The following is a 21,933-nucleotide window of genomic DNA, read 5'->3' on the forward strand; positions in this document are numbered from 1 at the left end:
ATGACTCAGCCGATTCTTTTAGAACTTTTACATTTAGGTTTTGTGGTTTTGTGTCGAGGCTTCGGTTGTATATATCCTGTAGAACATTAAGAGCTTCTTCAAAATCTTCCTCCTTCAACTGTAGCGTGGCTTTGAGGTCTTCCCAATAAAATAAAATCCCTATCGTCTCCTTCAAACCGAAAGCTACCAATCACCAGTTTTCGCCAGTGACAGCTGTAACAAACGATTTCCAAGAATTTCACAAAAGGCGACGTCAATCTCGTTGACAATGACAGTGACAATTTTATTTTGCACCCTTAATTACATATAATATACCTAATGATATACTTAAATACTATAATAATACAAAACGTTATAACCTTAAATTAGGTACCAGCAAACTGGCACAATATACAAAACAAAACATTACATATATACATATGCATATACATGCATAACCAGCCATCTGCAACGCAGCCGGCCGTATAAAATACAAGTATAAACATATCTAATATACTTATAACATATACAAGCAAAAAATAGATGAATTTATAAATAGATAATACTATACAATAGGATGAAAAAAGAAATTATGATGGATTTAATTACGTTTGATTATTGAAGATGTTTTTGTATGAGAAGATGAGAAGATGATTGCTTCTTTTAAATGTTTTTTAAACTGTGAAATGCTGGATGCCATTTTAATTTTTTCATCAGCAGAATTCCACGCTCTAGCACCAGCAAATCTTATATTGATTGATGACAACCTCGTTGACCAGCAGGGGGGAATTTTGCGAACGCTGGCCAAAAAACTCGCGGGCTTCCACATAAAAGCGCAAATTTGTTTGCTTTTCGAAGGATTGTAGTGAAAAGTGATTTTATTCAGATATTTTCCGTAGAAAACTTGCAGGAAATGGAGGATATTCGCTGAAATTAAATGTGAGGCATTAGTTCTACCCTATAAAAGGTACAAAAGGACTTTTTTCTCGCTGTAAGATTTGTTTTTAAACTTCGATCATTTCACTGGTGGCTTTGATGGAGCCTTAGCAGCACATGATCTTGGCCGTCAAACAACATCTAAAAAACGAAATCAAAACATTTTTGAAGGATTTCTTGAATTACATACTGATCAAGTACATCTAGCCTACCAAATGTCTTCGACGATGAAAAAAATCACGACGATGTTTAGATGTCCCAACGCTTATCAATGCATTTTACCTGGTCATGGAGACTAAGTTTGGCTAAGCCTTGAAAAACTCGAAGTTTGGTCACTTTAAAAGAAGATGAAAGGTTAGTAACTGCATTGTATTAGCAAATGATGCTTTGATGTTCTTCAATGAATACATTTTGTTTGACATGTTTAAACAATTGTGTGAAAAAATTCATCAGAAAGATTCTAATCCTCGATTTTTTGACTCATTTAAGAAATTTTTTGAGAGCAGTGTAGCTCAAAATCTAACCGAACCTTCCAAAAAATTTCTTTCAATTTATTTTTCTTTACGTATTCAACCATTCATTTAACATAATTATAACATCGGAAAAATTCAAAAAACTTCCGATTTACGAGAGGTTGAGAGAACCTATATTTCTTTGTGCCCAGTTTTAATCATATATGAAAATTACCTTTGAGGTCCTGTCCTTCGACCTCCATTAAACAATTCTTTATAAAGTTAATTTGTGTAGCTTGTTTTTTTCACGAAACATTTGTTATCATTGCAGTGATTTAGAGCTTCGAAAGAGAAGCAATAAACCTTTCGATGTTTACTCGAAATCTAGCAGAACTCTCCAAAATAAAATTCACGTCAATAGAGCCTTTATTCACTGGGGAACCAAAATATTCTGAAATAAACTTTCTAAAAATTCGAAAAGCTACATTTTAGCTGATTGAAAACGCGTGACGAGAAACAATCTATATAGGCCGTCGTACCTAAATCCGAAACAACTTTTTACGTATTCCAGGTATAAAGGAAAAACACTTCTGGTAGAATTTATTTTTTCTTAATATTGACGTTTACAGACAATGCATTCTTTTTCTCTGAGAATTTTCTTGTACATGAAACAGCAGATGGTAGAAAAAGGGAGATATCTGTCAATGTTCCAAGAAAGCCTTCTGAGATGAATCCCCAGGCCACACCCCAAGTGGATACTTGTAATTAGAAATGAGAAGATCTCGTCTCCAGAGCCCACGTTCGTCTTGGTCAGCACCGAGAAACGAAAGTTTTTCTCAGTGTTGACCAAGCCAGAGGAACGTGGGCTTTGGTTACGAGTTTGGAAATGTTATAGCAGTTCCGCTTCGGCTTATTGATGACAAATATCGAAGTACGTTTACTGCTCTTAATTTAAGAAATTGTTTTATTTCTCTCTGCCAGCAGGGCCGCTGGAGGTCCTGAAGATGGTCCTGAAGGCGGTACAATGAATTCGTCTACCGCAGAACAAAGTCAAGACACCTATGCCAGCAGGGCCACTGGAGGTCCTGAAGATGATCCTGAAGGCGGTACAATGAATTTGTCTACCGCAGAACAAAGTCAAGACACCTATGCCAGCAGGGCCACTGGAGGTCCTGAAGATGATCCTGAAGGCGGCACAATGAATTTGTCTACCGCAGAACAAAGCCAAGACACCTATGCCAGCAGGGTCGCTGGAGGTCCTGAAGATGATCCTGAAGGCGGTTCAATGAATTTGTCTACCGCAGAACAAAAAAAACTTATAAAAACGCCATTTTTTAAAGCATTTTCCCAGGACGTACTTGCACATGTTTCTCTCCATGGTTTTGCCAATTTGTATAAGAATGAGCACACTATCATCTCGATCTTTGCTTGCTTTTATTTCTTGCAGTTGTTTGGCCAACTCTTTATTCTCATCTTCCAGGTCTTGTATTTTCTTTTTTAAAGCTTTGATCTCATCTTCATGTTTTTTTTCTTTCCTGAGACATACCCTCAACTGTTCCTTCAAATCTGCTATTCTTTCCTCATTCTTGCGGATTTTTTTCCCGTTGTTTGAGGCCATTGTGTTTTCTGATTGCTTTTCTGAAAATAGTGAAATTTCATGATACTAAGAGTGCTAAGAGTGCTAAGAGTGTGATAGAGTACTATATTGGTACATAACTATTCTTATTACATCAGGGACGTAGAAGCATAATTTTGATTGGGGGGCTAAAATGATAATTAGATTGTATTAAAAGAAAAAAGAAAAACAAAAAGAAAAAAGAAAGCGCGCGCCTGCTGGTATGCTTCGTGCTATAGCTACCTCTACTAAATATTTCATTATTTTTGATTATAAGAATTTAGTTTTATAATTGTGAGTATTTTAGCGGAGCACCATAGGAATAGAATGTGGTAAACTATTCAACTCAGTTTTCGTGGTCATCGCATGGGAACCCTGTGCGTAACGCTAAAAAGTGTCGCCCGCCAGGTGTACATCGCGTTTCTGATTGGTCGAGCTTTCAAATCACACGTCACTTGGAAAATGACGACTTTTTTAACGAGCTTTTTAACTGTATATATATATATATATATGTTGTTGTAAAAAATGTAAAAACGAAACAAAAAATCATGGAAGTAATCATGGAAAAAAAGGATTCGCCACAGTGTGAAGATAGAGCTTAGGACATTTTCTATTTAGTTTTATTTAGTGTAGATAACATAGCTACTGGGGGCTGGTGGTGAGTTGTGTACAAAATTTCTAAGTGGGAGAGTATTTCACTGAATGGGTTTTATTATGGGAGACATTATCTTCATCTGTAATTTAAAAAAATTGAAGATTTTTTCCCCGATTTTATTTTACCTTTTAGATTCATTAAAATTGAGCTCCATGTGACGTGCGTATCGGGAGCTCCGCTTTTAGGCTGTACTATAAATACATATATTATTCTACTTCATTCTGTAACTACTGACTGGTTTAAGAAAAATAGCAATTTTATTTTTTCGTAAAGCAATGTCGTGCTTCACGAGTAAAAATATCAATAATATCAATGATTTTCGCGAAGCAACGATCGCAGAATTCACTGGGGCGTACGATCGAAAATCGCCCGTTTTCCATATGATCAAAAAAGGTGTTCAAATTAGAGCTGGTCTCTCGATGTTTCATGTGTAATAACAATCTTTATTTTCCATTTTCCATTTCCATATTATAAACATTTGCATATATATAATATGCACATATATATATAAATACACAAAAGATTTTCAACACTCGAAGATAAAATTCCTATCTCCAAGCGGCCATGTAATATTCTGTTTTTATCATATAATTATCCATAAAATACCTATATTTCTCCTTTTCGAAAAACTGATATTTTCACATGTGAAAATAACATGTTATTAAACAGTAACTATCATGCAAATGTATTTTCTTTTTGATATTGACTGATGATTTATTCCGTGTTTAAATAAAGTCTGTATGTATGTATGTACATTCTAATACCTCATCACTTACCTAAGTTCTGCGCCGTGCTCGGTGTCGTATGTGAGTAAAGTTGTTTGTTGGTTCTTTCCTGTGATATGAGGGTTTTTCTCCGGGTTCTCTGGTTTTCCTCCCTCCACAAAAATTAACAAAAAAATTATTTGGAATTTCAGTGGATGAAGAACCGGCCGTTTTGATGTAAAGAGCCATTGTTAAATCTTATTTATTTTACTATTATCATCTTATTATTTCTTTCATTATATTGCATTGTGCAAATACGGCTGCAAGAACAATTATAGAACCATTCCGCTCCAATCAAATGCCTTGCCGCCCACACGATTGTTTCTGCGTTTCCACAGCTGTTTATTCACATTTATCCTGATTATTTTGAAAAATGCTATCATCAGCATAGGCAGAAACGTGCGTCATGCAAGTTGTTTTCCATTACTTGGGTTTTCCGGCTTAGAAACCTTATTTTAATTTTTAATGGCACTGGCGTCTGACACACAATGTCATCAGTGTTATCATGGAAAATTCAAGGAAAAATTAGTTTACCTTCTTTTGATCATAAGTAAAAGCTGACAATTAAAATTCCCAATTCAAATAATTAAAATGTAAATTACCATAAGTCGGTATATTCACAGTAGCCAGGTTCGTAGTCGTCGAAAAATAATTGCAATGCCGTTCGCCAAGTTAAAAGAAGGGTTTGCGGGACAAGTAAACCATGCACAGTAGGGACTGTTTCATTACTAACGTCGAAGATTTGTTTGTCGCCCCAGCCCATATCCGTGAGTCTTAGATTTACGAACACATCATGCAATATTGAAGGGAATTAAACCGTGAATTGTTGGCGCTCCTCGCCCCTTATCTACCATCCTTCTTCTTGCACAGAATACATGGAGCCTTGATATGGGGTCAGTGAAAAATCGACGTTTCCCCTTTGCACCTCAATTATATCGAGCCGGGGGGAACTGGTCAAAAATCCTGTATGCTGTTCATACATTGCCTTATAATTGCACTTCACTGGTATGGGAAGGACTAATCGAACAAAATCGTGACTTTCGTTCTTTGGCTGTACTTAACATACAGCCGTAATTTAGTGAGCTTCTTGAACTTAAAACATGCTATGCGAGCATCCCCTTCTTCTCTGCTACACAATTTGCTGATATCATGTGAGACAAATGAAAATTAAGTCCTTTGACTGTCATCTTTCTTGTTGGCTAAAGCAAAAAGAGACATACCAAGGAAAATTTAATTTCCATCAGATCGAAGACACCATGAAGGGATAAGAGGCGAAAAGTGAGGTCGATACCCCTAAACCATCTAGCTGATAATTCGCCCCCCCCCCTCCCCCCCCAGAGGGGAAAAGCCCAGAGGGAGTACGAATATCATGCGATATATTGAAGTTTGAGCACTTTGGCATGGTACAGCAAACCTTTTTAAAAAAACTGCTTGTTTCATATCCGAGGTTCGCCTCTGTTCTGCACTGATGAGCTCACAAAGAGCGAAAAAGTACTGTCTGCACACACGCGTAAAATACATATATACAAAACAATAGAAAATTGTATTTAAAATTTAAAAAGCCCACCACCACCAAATGACAACTAGAAACCCTCCAATTACTAAAACGTTTTTGCATCTTTTGCAAAAAGACTCATACTGATTGGCGGTTCAAGATCCCCGGTAGCCAAAATTCTGAATCCGTCCTTAAAATGTATTAAAATATATTACATACATTAAAATTTTGTATAATTTCGCGAGATCGTCCCTCATCCGGATTTTTCGACGCACTGTTTCTGAGCATCTAATTTTTTCGCTAAAGAGGTCCATCCTCTGACAAGAATGATTGCTGCTGGCCTGAGTAACTCTTCTAAACTTTCTTCAATACGTGCTTTCGTTTTTCGGCTCCCTGACCGACTTATCATTATGAATTCTTCTTATAAACGACGTAAGATCAATAACGTATACTACAAGCAATGCAAACAGCTACAATGTGTAAATACAAGGAATCGTAAACTGACACATGATACTTAAAAAATCCTAGTCAACCACGATACACTGCGCGCCTATATTATTATCGTTATCGAAGCTTTTCAAAGCTCTGGGGGAGCAACATTTCTGCAAATTCATTATGCGAAAGTTTTCAAGTTCCCAAAGTTTTCTTCCTTTCGTTCTACAACAAGTAAGTTCAAATTTTCAGAGAGATTATCTTTCTGACATTATGATTTTTCGGTCGTCCAACTGTTAGACATCACAACTTTTAAATCTATCTTCGTTGCCAAAATTCACGGAAAGCATAAAGTGACTGAGAAAATGCCGCTTTGCATAGCATTGCATTGTTTCCGGCGCGCAGTGCATCGTAGTTGACTAGGATTCTTTAATGCATCAGCAATTATCTATTTTATATTACATAATATTGTCAAGAACGTTGGAGACGTTTTTACCAACGAGAACATTGGAAACAAATAGCAAATAGATCCAAGAATGAAAAAGGAATTCACCGAATCCTTTTAGCCCTCTTAGTAGAAGAAAGACTCTCAATTCCACAAGCGGCCGTCCTTGAATACGCACCACGCTTTCGTCCTGTGGCAGGCGCAACCTTTGAACCACCTGGATCTCGACCCTCTTTGACTTTCCTGTAAGATAATTGTCATGATAAGGGAGAAGTAGGTTACATGATATCAACAAGAACCTTGGAATCTAAACAAAAGACGCTTTCCGTATCCCAGCAGAAAGGCATGTTCCAAACTTTTACGACATCATATACACCTATTTCAAAAAACGTTTTCGGTTGAATATCCGAAATCAGAAATCTGAGACCGATTCATAGAATTGTGGGGGACTGAGTGTTTTCTCGTTAAAAATTCAATATACGTACACTTACCCAGACAGTTTGACAGGTCTTCGCTCAAAGTTAGTATATCAAGATATCAACTTTTTGCGAACTATTTATTAAAACCACAAACAATTTACAGCTTACAACCCACAATTCCTTTCGGTCTCAGATTTCAGATCTCTGACCGACAACGTTTTTTGAAATAGGTGTATAGCTAATGGTAAATCAGTACTGTAGAATTCACCCATAACAAGTTCAATGAAAATCATAGCCGGCCAGATCAGAGACATTTTACCGGATTTCGAAGGCATTAATTTACGAAATGAAAACTTACTTTAACATTTCTTCGGAGGTTTCCCATTGTCCTTTCAGTTTGTTTAATATGACTACCAACTCGTCGTCCAACTCTCCTATCTCTCTCAAAACCTCTGTAGCTTTTTGGATCTTTTCACTGCTTAGCTCGGGATGAGCAATGCCGATTCTCGTTTGATTAAGGTTTTTAAGACTATCCACCAAATTTTGGTCCCAAGAAATCTTTTGGTTCAACCCCGTCAGCCGTTGTTTTGCCAAAATTTGGTCGGCCGGTTGCGCAACAAGTTCTTCAATGTAGGTGTTAATTTTTTTAAACTTGTAGAAACGCCAGGTTTCAAAGCATTTTCCCAGGACATACTTGCACATGTTTCTCTCCATGGTTTTGCCAATTCGTATAAGAATGAGCACACTGTCATCTCGATCTTTGCTTGCTTTTATTTCTTGCAGTTGTTTGGCCAACTCTTTATTCTCCTCTTCCAGGTCTTGTACTTTCTTTTTTAAAGCTTTGATCTCATCTTCATGTTTTTTTCTTTCCTGAGACATACCCTCAACTGTTCCTCCAAATCTGCTATTCTTTCCTCATTCTTGCGAATTTTTTTTTCGTTGTTTGAGGCCATTGTGTTTTCCGATTGCTTTTCTGAAAATAGTGAAATTTCATGATACTAAGAGTGCTAAGAGTGTGATAGAGTACTATATTGGTACATAACTATTCTTATTACATCAGGGACGTAGAAGCATAATTTTTATTGGAGGGCTAAAATGATAATTAGATTGTATTGAAGAAAGAAAGAAAGAAAGAAAGCGCCTGTTGGCATGTTTTGTGCTATAGCTACCTCTACTAAATTTTCATTATTTTTAATTATAAGAATTTAATTTTATAATTGTGAGTATTTTGTCATTTTTATATACGGCAACTTTTAAATCATTTCTCAAAAACAGGGGGGGGGGTATTTAAATCATTTCTCAAAAACAGGGGGGTATTCAGTTTCCGCCTTAGACAATTCATTACTTTAAGCTGAAGAAACTGGCGTAATAAGGTGGGTTCCCTAGAGTTTTCGGTAGTGTCAATCAATAGGACAAAGTAATCTATGGCTAATGCAGGCTCACACAGTGATACCTAACACGCCAACCATATTAATGTTCACGAGTTTAGGATTCAATCTTTATGGAGCTGATCACATATAAGGTTACCATTGTAACACTATACGTCAGCTGTAATGAAGGCCATTCTTTTCATTAAAAATTTAAAAACTCAAGTTTTTCACGGGGAATTTTTAAAAAACGTTTTATAATGAAAGTACGTCACCTCGCCTTTCATTTAACATTCGAATGAATGCAAAAAATCTTGAATTAGCCTAATAAAAAAAGTTCCACAGTACCGAATTTCTAAATATTTTGACAACTGTTTAACCTTGATATGATAATAAGAATATAGAATTTTGAAGACATTTTACCGTCTAGTTTTTGATTTATTTCAGAAAAGACATTACGCAAGGGATGAATATTTTTCGTGACCTCATCAAAATAAAAATTCTTCAAGTTCTGGTTTTGCGCATGCTCGTAAACAACATGGCGCGCGCGTACACAAACTATATGGAGCCATCTTGAAAATTGTGGCATCGAGAGACATTTTTACATTAGACGTGCTGGGCTGCACGAAGCACGCGATCGTCATTGGCGGCCAAACAAACACTTCGAGTCAAAGATCATTATTCGTTAAACATGCCTTCGGAAAACCTGAACATATCGGATATCTGATGATTCGCGGAATCGAATTGAATAAAATCTCGTTCAGAGTTCGACTATCGCTCTCTATCGCTAGCATCCAGCGAAAAGTATCATTCGATTTGAACTAACAATGTTTTGGGCTTCCTGTGGAGTTTACACACAAACTCATTCATTCCCATCGACCCGTTGACATAGGAAGCAGCAACCACAAAAAACTGAAATAAAAACATGAGGGAGTCACCGACTTTGTTTTAGAGCTATAAAAGTTTGAAGAAGTGAAAAAATTGTTTTCTTGTATACTAGAGTAAAATGAGCAAATACAAAATAAAACTATGGGGATGCCATGTTAATGAAAACAGTATATAAATTAGATGTCATACTAGGTCACACAAAAGTAGTCAAAAGGAAAACCTTTTTCTAAGAAAGTCCAAGTAGACAACGAAAGGCTTATTCAAAAGAGAGAAGAGAAGCAAATTCAAGTAAGAGTATATCATTCAACACAGGGTATAGCATTCACACGGAGTATAGCATTCCACACAGAGTATAGCATTCAACACAGAGTATAGCATTCAACACAGAGTATAGCATTCAACACAGAGTATAGCATTCAACACAGAGTATAGCATTCAACACAAAGTATAGCATTCACACAGAGTATAGCATTCAACACAGAGTATAGCATTCAACACAGAGTATAGCATTCAACACAGAGTATAGCATTCAACACAGAGTATAGCATTCAACACAGAGTATAGCATTTAACACGAAACCATTGGCATTCAACTCGGAGTGCAGCATCTTTAAACAGAAGGAAAAAGGAGTGTAAGATTCTTACGAAGTCGATTCAATAAAGTAACAGCGGAAGAAAACGAGTATAGGTATCTTTATAACCATTTTCGAACATGCAAAATAAATAAAAAAATAAGAAAATGACTTCATTAGAGTAGGAGAAAAGATAAATTTAAAATAATAGAAAATAGATCTCTCTCGGCTAGCTCTTGCTGGTATACCAACCAGGTTTTATAATACTCCATTTTACAGTTCCACTCAGTGACCACGAATAATAGTGGTAATATGGGAATGTGAAAGTAGAGAATTTCAGGAATCGTTGTCGCACCAAAAGCCTCAAGCAACAAGCCAAGACCGCAGAGAGCGCCGGTACTTTTAGCTGTAATTAGTTTATTCATGGTGCGTTTTCATTTTTTGACTTCACAAATTGCTCCTGGAACCTTGGCAAATTTTCAATTGGATCAAACAGGTCCACAAACAGCTAAAGCATCAAGAATAGGAAAAAGATATGAAAACTATATGTTTATAAATTGATAGAAGAGATGTTTGAGACTTTATTAAAATAATGATCTTAGCTATTTATTGAAAGCGGTCAGATGATATTTGGACTCGAGTGGTATTCACACATAGATCTGACCCTTGTTACGCCGAAAAAAAATTAATCAAGTGCCCCACGTTTTTTGTCAATGAAACTCACGCCATGAACTATTTAGATATGCTTCTAGAACATATCCAAAAATCAGTTTGGGTTATTGTATTTATGGCTAATTCGGAAAAACAAACTACACCACGTTTGTTTACTCGGTAATACCTTCCAGCAATTTTGATATTTGGATTTGTCTTGCGAATTCTCGAATGCTGTAACTGTAATTTTAAGGGAACATGTTAAATAGAGGATATTACATGGGCGCGCGCAGAGATACGAAATTTATCTTCGAGTGTTGAAAAAAAAATTTTTTTAAACAACAAAATAAAACAAAAAAATCAACAACAAAAATTTTTTTAGATGTTTTTTTTTTTCGTTCGCATTTAGATCTTCTACTACATTAAATTTATTATTCTGCACTATTTATTGTGTCTTTTTCTTGCGTATGATTACAAAAAGGATATGATTAAGTGGTAACTGAACTTCGTGTCGTGCAATTTTGGTCCAAATTGCACTCCACTCATTTCAATTACCATCATTAATTGTACTCCGTAGGAGTACCAAATTAAGTCGCTATGGCAACACGGCCAAAACAATGTCAAAACAATTATTTTCTATCATTTTGTGCTTAAAAAGCATAAATAAAATTTTAAAGCCGTAAGAACTAATCTTTTTTATATGCATTTCAGTTGCACGATGGACTGAAAATCGGCCGCCAAATAGACAAAGATGAACGGCGTCGCTTCGCATTTTTTACTGAAATTTTGTTGAGTGAACTACAAACAAAAAATCGCACGATCTTCTCGTACAATTTGGAATTAATAGACACTCGTAATGTTTTGAAAGTTCTTTAATTGTACTCGCCTAAAGATTCGTGCAATTTCAAGAACTTTCAAAACATTACTCACGTCTATTAATTTCCAAATTGTACTCGAGATCGTGCGATTTCCTATACTAGTTGCTTAATTACACATGGTAACGATATTTTCACATGTGAAAATAACAGTTTTTCGAAAAGGAGAAATATAGGTATTTTATGGATAATTATATGATAAATCGTAATATTCAGTTTTGAGCAAATTTATAGGTTTTATATTTGCGAATTTCTTTTTCTAACAGTTTTTTTTACCATTACTTATAAATGTTAAAAACTCGTCGGAGGAAGGACTAGCGTCCGAAACGTCAGTAAGTTTTTTTCATCTTTTCACGGAGTATAATTTACCTTTTTATCATTACTAAACTAATGGTTAAGTTAGTCCAGACATTTTGTAAAGCTAAGGTAGTGGCTGACGATATAAAGTTCCCAAATAAATCAAATGTAACTTACCAGACTTATGAGTCAGTTCTTAACTTCTTCAAACAAGTTCAATAGTGAAAGAAAATAATTTGCGTCACCACTTTAAAAATTCCTTCCGCCTTCGAACGTGTTGAGGCAGATAACTTTTAGTCATTTCCCCAATCGATTTTGTGTACTTATTTTGCGTACTTTAATGGTTTTGGTAATCTGGCACGTCTGTCGGCTGTCGGGAAAAACAATTACTCCTGACTTTTATGTTGGTCTAGACATTTCTTGTGCTCATATTAAATATTTGCCAAGCCGCGAGTCTAAAAATTAATAATTGTTTTAGTATGATTTTAGACTTGGATATCAGAGAAAAAATGAAATTCAGGATAAAAAAACGTTTTGGTATTATTTCCGCTATAGCAAACTTTGGAAAACCTCATAATCACCGCTCGAACAGTTATTAGGCACTTTACGCAACGACGACGGGAAAGCTGGACGACGGCATTTACACGACGTTGACGTCATAAAATGTTATTGCGCATGCGTAAGTCAAAGTCTGTCATACCTGGAATGCCGTCGTGTCTACGTCGACGACCTCTCAAGTCCATGTTTCACGTCGAGAGGTGAACGTCTATATTCCAAGGTAAATAAATCCTTATATACGTGTTTTTCAACATAAGTTTGGTGTTGACATCTTTCTTTATCGAATATTCTCCCGCGTAGTTGAAATGATAGCAATTTTAGTTCATTATCTTCCTTCCTATTTTATATTTTTGAAAGTGGTTCAGTCGAAATGCGAGTGTCAGCCATATTGAATTTTCAAAGCACATGGAAGTCTTTGAAGTAGATATAACTCTAAGTGTTTGAAGCTAGTAGATATAGAATTGAGAAATTACTTGTGTATAAATAGGTACATTTAATTAATGCAATAGAATCGAAGATACATTTGGCGAACCTTTGCTCTTCGATCAGTTTATACCCTTATGAGATACAAATTTGTATCGTTTCAGAATTGTAACATTTCCCAAATAAATTGAATCCAAGTACAAGCAAGGTACCTAACACAAAGAAAAGGTACGATATTATTCTAAACAAAAAATACATGTTATTGTTTTGCGAGTAAACTGTTTACAAAGTTGCCCTCCAAATGTGCTCTTATAAGCTACCCTACATAGGTAGACCTTGTAGGTTCAAAGGTTCAAAGATTTTTACTTGTACCACAAAATACATAATACATTGCCCTCCAAATGTGAAAAAATATGAAAAAATGGAAAGGTGGAGGGTGCAAGAGAGACAACCTAAGAGGGTTAGACAAGGCAGTCTTGCACCTTAACTTTATCTGGCTATATTCGTAACCTTAATTATAAACAATGTTAAATGCAATTTGATTCAATTTTAGGGCATCTCCAATGAAATGGAATAATGATCAAGATGAGGCACTCTGCAAACAAATCTTATTGATTGAACCTTTTCAGTACAGAGCAAGAACCATTAGAAGTGGAAGTGCTTGGTCAAAAATTGCTATAGAGTTTAACCAAATGACCTCTTTACATTTTGACAGACTCTTGGATAACAGGGCAGTGAGAGATAGATTCAATACAATTAAAGACAATTTCAAAGGAAAGGTGCGAGCAGAAGAAATTGCATCTGGGATATCCCCACCAGAGTTGACTCCCACAGAAAATGCAATAGAGGATATCATTGAAAGAGAGAAAGAAGCTGAATGTATGTTTTGTATAGAAGATGCTGAAAATAGCAAAAGTGTAGAAAAACAAATACAGACTGGAGAGGAAATGAGACTGCAATCATTGGAGACCTTTGCTGAAACGAGGAAGCAAAACACTGCAAATGATGAGGGTGGTGATGTGGAACCAACCAAAGCTAAGAAAAAGAGACGTACAGGCACAGATACCCTGATATACCTCCAAGAAAAGACAGAGAAAGAAATAGAGTTGAAAAAAAGAAGAGTTGGCTCTGAAAAAAGAAGAACAAGAGGAACATTTTGCAGGGCAAAAGGATATGAGGCAGCAGCAAAATCAAATATATCAGGGATTTAGTAAAATGCAAGAGACCATGCAAAGTCAAATGCAGAAGCAAGTTGAGCTTCAACAACAACAAATGCAACAGAACAATCAATTGATGATGATGATGATGCAAATGATGCAAAACTCAAAGAAAGGTTAATAACTTGAATTTACTCAGACGTGACTCAAATGTTGATGTTAAGAATAATTATTGTTCTGTTATCTGCCATTTACAATGATTTTAATTTTCAGATGCTGTAATTTATTTATTTTTATAATATACACCTATTCCAAGAAATGTTGTCCAGGCCAAAGTCAAGAAGCTCACAACCAAAATGAATGCTGGATTGGCAAGTGATATGTGAACATGCATGTGAAACTGTTCATGTCTGTATTTGTTCTCTCGAAACAAGTATGATTTGAATATATAAATAGATTACTGGACTACCTAGCATTTATTGCGGTGTCAGCTTCCCACATGGGCAAAGTTTTTTGGAATAGGTTTATGTTAGCGTGATGACATGTAATTTGTAAAACAAAAATCTAACAGTGGACTAATAGTCAATTGGAACATGCATCTTAAACTTGTATCTAATACACTAGGACCTATTTCATGGGTTAAATGTAACATCACTCATCATTTATGTTGCTGTTTGTCACTTGTCAGAGATGGCAGAACAGTTGGAGCTGGGGGGAGCTTTACCCCATTCACACACACACGAAAACAAAATCACACTGTTTTCCTTTTTTGCCTTAGTAAAAATTTTTTTAGGATGTGCAGCCAGAAAAAGAAATTCTAGCACTCCCCACTCCACACAGCCACAAATGTGCAAGCTCTGCCATCCTTGCTTTTGTTTCTATATACTAAGATACCCTTCAGTCTTTTAGCATGTAGAGATAGGGGGTCAAAAACTGAACAATACACTAATATAATAAAATCTAAGCAGTCAGATATATATTCATATTCCTTATATTTATATTAAAGCACTTATATCATTGTTTGTCACTTGTGTTTTTGTATATACAATCTTTAGTCTTCTAGTATGTTGAAATAAGGGACCTCGATCCCACTGATGCATGTAGCCATTTTAGCAGTTAATAAACCAGAACAAGTGAGGTCAAAACTGACTCTAAGTGTATGAAATGTCTTATTTAATTTCTAGAGAAAATACTCTTGTAATCCAGGTGGGTCTAAACCGAAAATAGGATGACGTTGTGGATTTGTAGAGGCATGTATGAGCATTACTTAGCAATGCACAAACAGAGTACATCTTCCCTACAGCACCAAGTCCAATCTTTAAGTTCTTTTTGAAGTCCAGAAAAGCAAAATAATTAGTAACATCTCCAAAAACCCATTCAACAGATGCTCTTGCACTACTCATTGCAGAATTATAATTTGTTTGAATTTGGGTTAGTCTTGGACCTTTAAATGGTGATTGAAGATGGACGCTAATAGGGTAGGCAAGGTCTCCATATAAACACAGTGGGTGGCCAAGGGGAGAGAAGGCATGTCCTTGCAAAACACCAAGTAAACCAGATTCCCCCAACATGCCACTGTCATGTCTCCTTCCGACAACTGGACCATGTAAGTTGGCTATTAAACCGTTTGGGGCAACAACGGACTGAAACTTGATTGCGTGAACTCGTTTGTGTCCGTTATAAAGGATTCTCTGATTCTTTCCTGGTCTCAAAATTGGTCTAACAGTCCCATCAATGAATCCCCAACAATTTTGAAGTGGAGCTCCTTTAGCGTGAACAAAGTCTGCATAGATTAGCAGATTAGCCTGAGAGAGCCATGGCTGATTAAAATTACGTAAACGGTGGTACTGGGTTTGGTAAACATGATTCATGACTTGGTTTGATATCATGCAAAGCTGTGGCACTGGTCTTGCAAACCTTGGCAGCATGTCTGAATATCTACAAGGGTATGCAAATCGTTTCAAGAAAATGCAAGTAGCTTCTATTCCATCAACAGCAACTCGATTATAGCATCTCAACACGTCTGGTATTTGCAAAACCTCAGCAAGTAAGTAAATATCGTTCTTCAAAAATCTAAATTTCGATTTGCATTCATCGTCTGTCAAAATATCAAGTTCAAACGGTTTGTGCGTCCAATATGGAAGTTCAAGGTTGTTGGAACTGTTCAAGTCATAAAGAAGAAGCAACTCTTCGTCGTTAATCAAATTGTCACCATGAGCAAACAGCAAAACATCTCGAACTTCTCGCAATGAAACCATCACGAACGGTACAATTTAAATTTCCCGCTAACATATATGAATCCCGTCTAGTCTGATGCGTAATTATGCTTACTCGACGTTGACACGTGGACGACGACGTTTTTCGACCTAGTCTTTTTCGGTCAAGAACACCGTCGTCTTGGTCTCCCGTCGTCGATGCGTAAAGTGCCTATTATCTTCTCAGAATCGTTGATCGCTTTCGACCAATCACTGCGCAAAAACCTTATTGTTTTTACAGGCCCCATTTAGGACTTAACTTAATTTTATGCCTCCTAATCTCTAAAGACTCTAAATTGATCATCCGAGCCACGTGAAGGTCTAACCATTTGCAGATGTAATTACAAAGGCAGCACCTTCTCCTCAGTTATTTTAAGACCCTGAGTGTTGGTCCGGCCGAGGCTTGAACAACGACCTCCCGCACAACAGACCGACACTCTTACCCATAGTTAATAGAGGGGAACTGGTTATGAAACCCGGCAAACTTCAAAGGGGCATGTTATTGTTATGGTTTTGGCTTGGTCACGTGGTCACGACCGTGCATACTATCATCTTTAAGTCACCTCATATGTATTCTCCGTCATGCCGGGAGATAATTGCGCTGTGGTAGGCTGTGGAACGTCAAGAAGGCAAAAAGGTATCGGGATATGGAAGCTTCCAGCTCCCAAGGACGATAAACACAAAGAATGGAGACAAAACTGGCCGGCTCAACGAAATAACGAAAACAAGGACAGTGGACGCGGAGTTCAAGAAAAGAATTCAGAATGATAGAGTGTTCACATGTGAAAAGCATTTCCATCATAAAGATATTGAAATATGTAAGTAAAGCTCACTTTCTTGCATGACCTTCGTCCAGCACCTCAGGTCAAGCTGGCTTCAAGCTCGCTAGTCTTTTTGAATAATATTAAATCTACCACGATAACTAAGAATTTATTTGCTTCTTTTTTATTTTTTAGTTCATTCTGAGAAAATGACGAAGAAAAGGCCACGATTTGGCGCTTTACCGTCACTAAATATGCCGAAGCGAAGCCATGATGTAGAGAAAATACATCCCAGACCAACTCGATCAGTAGTTAAAGATTCACCAGTAACAACGACTAAAGTACTGCAATATAAACCTTTAAGTGAACTGTGCAAACGTGTATCTTCACTTAAGAGCCTGAGTGGGTGGACATTGAAGGAAGCCAATGACAGATTACTGATGAAGAGAATGAAAGAAACATATATCTTGCCTGAAGTTGAGATTATCATCGATGATAGTCTAGGATTTACAATCAAGAAGTATGGTTGCTTTTTGCCAGAAAACCACGAACTATACACGTCGCATTTGAGGTCAACTACGAACATTTCAGTCACTGAACTTATCAAGGAAATTGACCACTTCTCTTTATGTTGTGGGGTTGAAATGTCTGGTGATTTGACAAGTAAAGTTATTCACCATGTGATTCCTATGGCAAGCGAAGATGATGAACAAATGTTTCCCCACCAGGGCTATTGGAGGACCAGATACTGCTTGCTGTTATGCAAAGAAAGCAACCGGTGTGATTCCTGTGCAGTTTTAACCTCATCTCAGTCCAAAGACTTGAAAGCAAAAGAGAAAAAGGTTATTCATTCCCGCAAACAAGAAAGCTCCTATTCCAAAAACTGATCCTGAGCGATTAAAACTAACCCTTCAGAACCGGAGACTGAGGTGTGCAGACCTTGAGAAACAATTGAATGACATGCAACGAGAAATTAGAAAGTCAAGTGTGGAAGTTGATCATGAATTAAGTAATGATTTCACTGCCATTCTTGATCAGTCAAATCACAAAATTACACCATTTATGAACTTATTTTGGCAGCAGCAAAAGAAACTTTTTGGAAGCAGCCCATCTGGTGTTAGGTATCACCCTATGCTGATCAGATTTTCTCTCTCTGTTACCAACTGAGCTAACCGGGTGGCGGTTTAAGATGTTAGCAGGTCGGTAATTAAACGTTTAGTGATCGTCTACGAACGTTACACGACACTAACAAGTACGAAACTCTTATAGACTACATTGGGTATTTATATAAGGAAATGAAGTGCTGGTGAAACATGTGGGATATTTCTAGCACTGTGGTCCCACTGTGCATGCGCAAACTCGCACATAGGTTTCTCTTCGGAATAATTATATTTAAAGATTCAAGGAAAGATGCAAGTTGAAGTAAAATAATACAATTAAAGCCTGAACTAAAATTTCAATGAGTTAAACCTTTTTTTTGCTGATGTATTAAAGCAAACAGAAACACTTATGTACATTCGTCAACATATTTAGATTTTTTCATAAGACTCGTGGGTCGAGCCGGATGCATCGAAAAAAGCACCTTTTATTAGAATTCAAAACGAGATTCAGATTTCAAGCTTTGGAGGAATTTATTCTCATTAGAGAAAGGTCGAAGTCACGCCGATATTCAGCAAAAAAATTTCAAAACTTCTCTCGAGTCTTGAAGAACATTCGGCCAGTTTTGTCATCCGCCAAATGAGCCGTTATGAATAAAAAGTAGACTGATCGCCGAAGCAATGTTCTTGTATGTTAATCTGCGAAGGTACAAATCTACACAATAGATGTCGATCGAGACAACTAACGAAAATTCGCTCCAATAAATAATCCGTAATTTACAGACTTGAATGGAGACAAAGTAGGTGTTAGAAGGAAAATAAAAGGACGACTTGTCATCATACCAGCTAAATTGAGCATTTAAAATATGAAATTCAGCGAAATACTTTGAAACCTTCGAATGTCAACAACTATAAGGACACAGGAAGCCCAATCTCTGCAACGTCAACTAGTATCCACGAGTTCGCCATAGGGCGGTTTGATTAGAATGTGTTGGACAAACAACCGGTAAAAATCCCTGACGTCTCTTCAAAACCGAAAGCTTTTTTTGAAAACCGATCACCAGTTTCGCGTGACTGCTGTCACGAAAAGATTTATCTGAACCTTATATTAAACCTTCACTACTTGCGCCGTCCCTGCTAACCAATAATAATATTTTGAAAATAACGAACAACAAGACTTTCTACAGGTCGGCAACCTATTATTTTTCTAAGAAAACGAATATGAAAAATCCAACTTCCCTCGTTGGCACCTCGAAAATACTTGTCCAAAATCAAAGCGCTTGTTCGAGATTGGATAAAATCACTACAATCGTCATTCGTTTACTGATGTCTTTATTCGATGAATTCCAATTACAAGATACTCGATTAGACTCCGTTCTGAGAAACTACACTCCTTTTGAAAGACTTGAATGTAATGAAAGCTAAACTCCGTGACTTGAAATTTAATGAAAGCTTAACTCCGTATAACTTGAAATTACTTGATTTTTTTGCGAACGACCTTGTGCTATTACAGTAGAACTCTCACTTCTCTCACCTGACTTCTCTCTCTCTCGAACCTTATATTATCGCGTGACTCTAAATTTAAATATCTGTTTTTACAACAGCGCTACTGAAAATGGTCACTTTGGTTTTGGAGTGATCGAATACCGAGCCGCAAGAAACAATGCACTAAACTCCTGTTGTGCGCGATCAAAGAAGGACGTTTCATGATTTGGCACTTTTGACACTTCTACGGCGAGTGTAATCTTATATCACTACTTGTGGTCTGCGCCTTTCCGACAAAACGTGCCTACAAGTTACTTATGCCTCTGATTAGAGTGATTCTTTCTCAGACCGTGATACAGTTTCTAGTACTGAGTTAGTGTATGATAGTCAAATAGACATGTACAAGAAGACAATGGAAATAAGATCTAACAACCTAGCTCTATTTAGCTGCTTTGCAGACTCGATTCTTTTTACGCTCGGTGATCTCGCCAAAATCCAGAATCTCCTGAGTCGAACTACTAATTAATTGCCATTATGCACGAGCTTTTGCCTGAACCAGCCAATCAGAGCGACTTTCCATATCCCGCGAAGTAGCTTCTGATTGGTTAGTCGCAGTCGAAATTCCAAATGGCGTTCGACGAAGGTTTAAAGCCATAAAAATGTTGGAGCTGTGGCTGTGGATGAAGCCCATATTGGTAATAAGTTTAAACACTTTTAAAACTAGTTACAAAGCCCTCAGGCTATAACAACAGCTAAAACGATAATTACGTAATATGTATAAAGTTAAATGTTGAGCAAAATAAATTGATTGTAGCATGGGTAGCATGGGTGTCGTTCGCGGCTAACGCGTCGTCTTTCACCGCTGTGAGTCCAACGGGTCGGGTCGCTGGTTCGAGCCCTGCGGTCGCCACATGTGAATTGAGTTTGTTTGATGTGTTGTACTCTCCCTTGCTACGAGGGTTTTCTCCGGGTTCTCCGGTTTCCTCCCTCCATAAAAATCAACATGTGAGTTGATCGTTGTGTGCATAGAATATTGAATGTAGTGGTAGGGCGTGTGAGTGAAAAGTGTCCCCAATTAGTGCGAAAGCGCTAGAACGACTAGACACTTAAATAAAAGTGATTTTAAAAAAGTGATTTTTGTGTTTAAAGTGCACATAAGCTATTGAATAAATACACGCATGTACAAATTGACAATTTCACCCCAGATTTCTTTGGATTAAAAGGCTGCTATAAAACGCGACCTTCCTACATCGGATTCTCTGATTACTTTATCGGTCTGATAAAGATTAATTCATATTAATATTTTAGATAACTAATATTATCTATAACATAATTCCTTCTCACACCAATGACGGCGTGTCTGTCACTGACGGGCGAAGAACAGACTACAGAGAACAGAGTCTATTCCTGCGAAGAAAAAACAAGCTAAAAAGAAAAAGAGAAACAATAAACAATAAATAAGGAGGGAGTGGCTCAGGAAATGACAGTCTTGAGCGCCAGTAATCCGACTGGGAAATTAGATTCCCTTTCAAAACTGTCAACCTAGATCGGGAAGGCAAACACGTTTTAGACCCAATATCGAAATACAGCAATTTTTATCGCAGCTATACAAAAATGGAATGCTCCAAGGAGACCCTTGTGCTCCTGGAAAACGAAAGAAAAACCCGTGCATAACTTGCACGAGGGACCGCGAAAGCTTAACGGTGCGCAAAGCAAACAAAAGGCCTTGAACAACTTAGGGTGCATGAATTACCACAACACAAATATTATTATTAAACTTACAAACGAAAAACATGTAAAATGCTTCACAACCGCAAAGAACATATCGAAAAAATATTCGCCCTAAGACCACACTACGCCGATCAAGGGTTTAAAACACAACCACAGAGGCGAATGACAGAACTTTTCACAAACGCCACTCGAGGGTTTTGAAACACAATCACACGAGGAAAAAAGCAAAACTTAGTTCCACAAACACCACTACTCCGTTTTAAAACACAACCACACGAAGCGAAAGGCCATAAACTACTTTTCTTCTTGACCATAGTTTAATATGAAAATAAAAAAATAAAAAGGAAAATATATTTGCCTTAAGAAGCGCTGGAGAGTCTGTCCCTTCGGTCGGTGAAATCTTCCTGGGATATCTTGAACTGGTTCTTCATTTTGTTTGCCTCGGACAGCTCCAAGCGCTTCGACGACCCTGTCCTGCGGTACTTCCAAAGTATTAGACATTGTTCAAAGCCTCAGTAAAGCTCGAAGTCTTGGTAAAGCCTGAGCTAGAAGGAACACGTCCTAGCCGTAGCAGGCTTGAAGTGGAATGATTGATATGCTAATCAGTTCTCATACATTTATATCA

At 37.1% G+C, this 21,933-nt stretch overlaps 1 protein-coding gene and 3 pseudogenes across 2 annotated transcripts; 2 read left to right on the plus strand and 2 right to left on the minus strand.

The window, feature by feature from the left end:
* Positions 1-5,925: 5,925 nt before the first annotated feature.
* On the minus strand, positions 5,926-12,049 carry LOC116304629 (uncharacterized). The gene is made up of 3 exons (XM_031714388.2): positions 12,019-12,049; positions 7,551-8,165; positions 5,926-7,016 (listed from the first exon to the last, which is right to left on the minus strand). Exons 2-3 carry the CDS (start codon positions 8,069-8,071, stop codon positions 6,878-6,880), a joined length of 660 nt encoding a protein of 219 aa, XP_031570248.2. The 5' UTR covers positions 8,072-8,165; positions 12,019-12,049; the 3' UTR covers positions 5,926-6,877.
* Positions 12,050-12,938: 889 nt separating this feature from the next.
* Positions 12,939-15,107, plus strand: LOC116304628 (uncharacterized; annotated as a pseudogene). The gene is made up of 2 exons (XR_016119144.1): positions 12,939-13,050; positions 13,376-15,107. The product of XR_016119144.1 is annotated as an uncharacterized LOC116304628 (transcript).
* Positions 15,108-15,159: 52 nt separating this feature from the next.
* Positions 15,160-16,237, minus strand: LOC148912650 (uncharacterized; annotated as a pseudogene).
* Positions 16,238-16,816: 579 nt separating this feature from the next.
* LOC116304627 (uncharacterized) lies at positions 16,817-18,175 on the plus strand (annotated as a pseudogene).
* The last annotated feature ends 3,758 nt before the right edge of the window (positions 18,176-21,933 follow it).

The sequence above is a fragment of the Actinia tenebrosa genome, unplaced genomic scaffold (genome assembly GCF_029948245.1).
Source record: "Actinia tenebrosa isolate PJP-AT-01 unplaced genomic scaffold, QUT_ActTen_1.0 PGA_scaffold10__47_contigs__length_13832649, whole genome shotgun sequence".
Taxonomy (NCBI): Eukaryota; Metazoa; Cnidaria; class Anthozoa; order Actiniaria; family Actiniidae; genus Actinia; species Actinia tenebrosa.

Bases quoted from the DNA above. Each gene is read 5' to 3' on its own strand.
- LOC116304629 (XM_031714388.2), bottom strand. From the start codon at position 8,071: ATGTCTCAGGAAAGAAAAAAACATGAAGATGAGATCAAAGCTTTAAAA. The intron at 7,017-7,550 runs GTAAGTTTTCAT...ATTATCTTACAG, and splicing joins ACCTCCGAAGAAATGTTAAA to GAAAGTCAAAGAGGGTCGAG.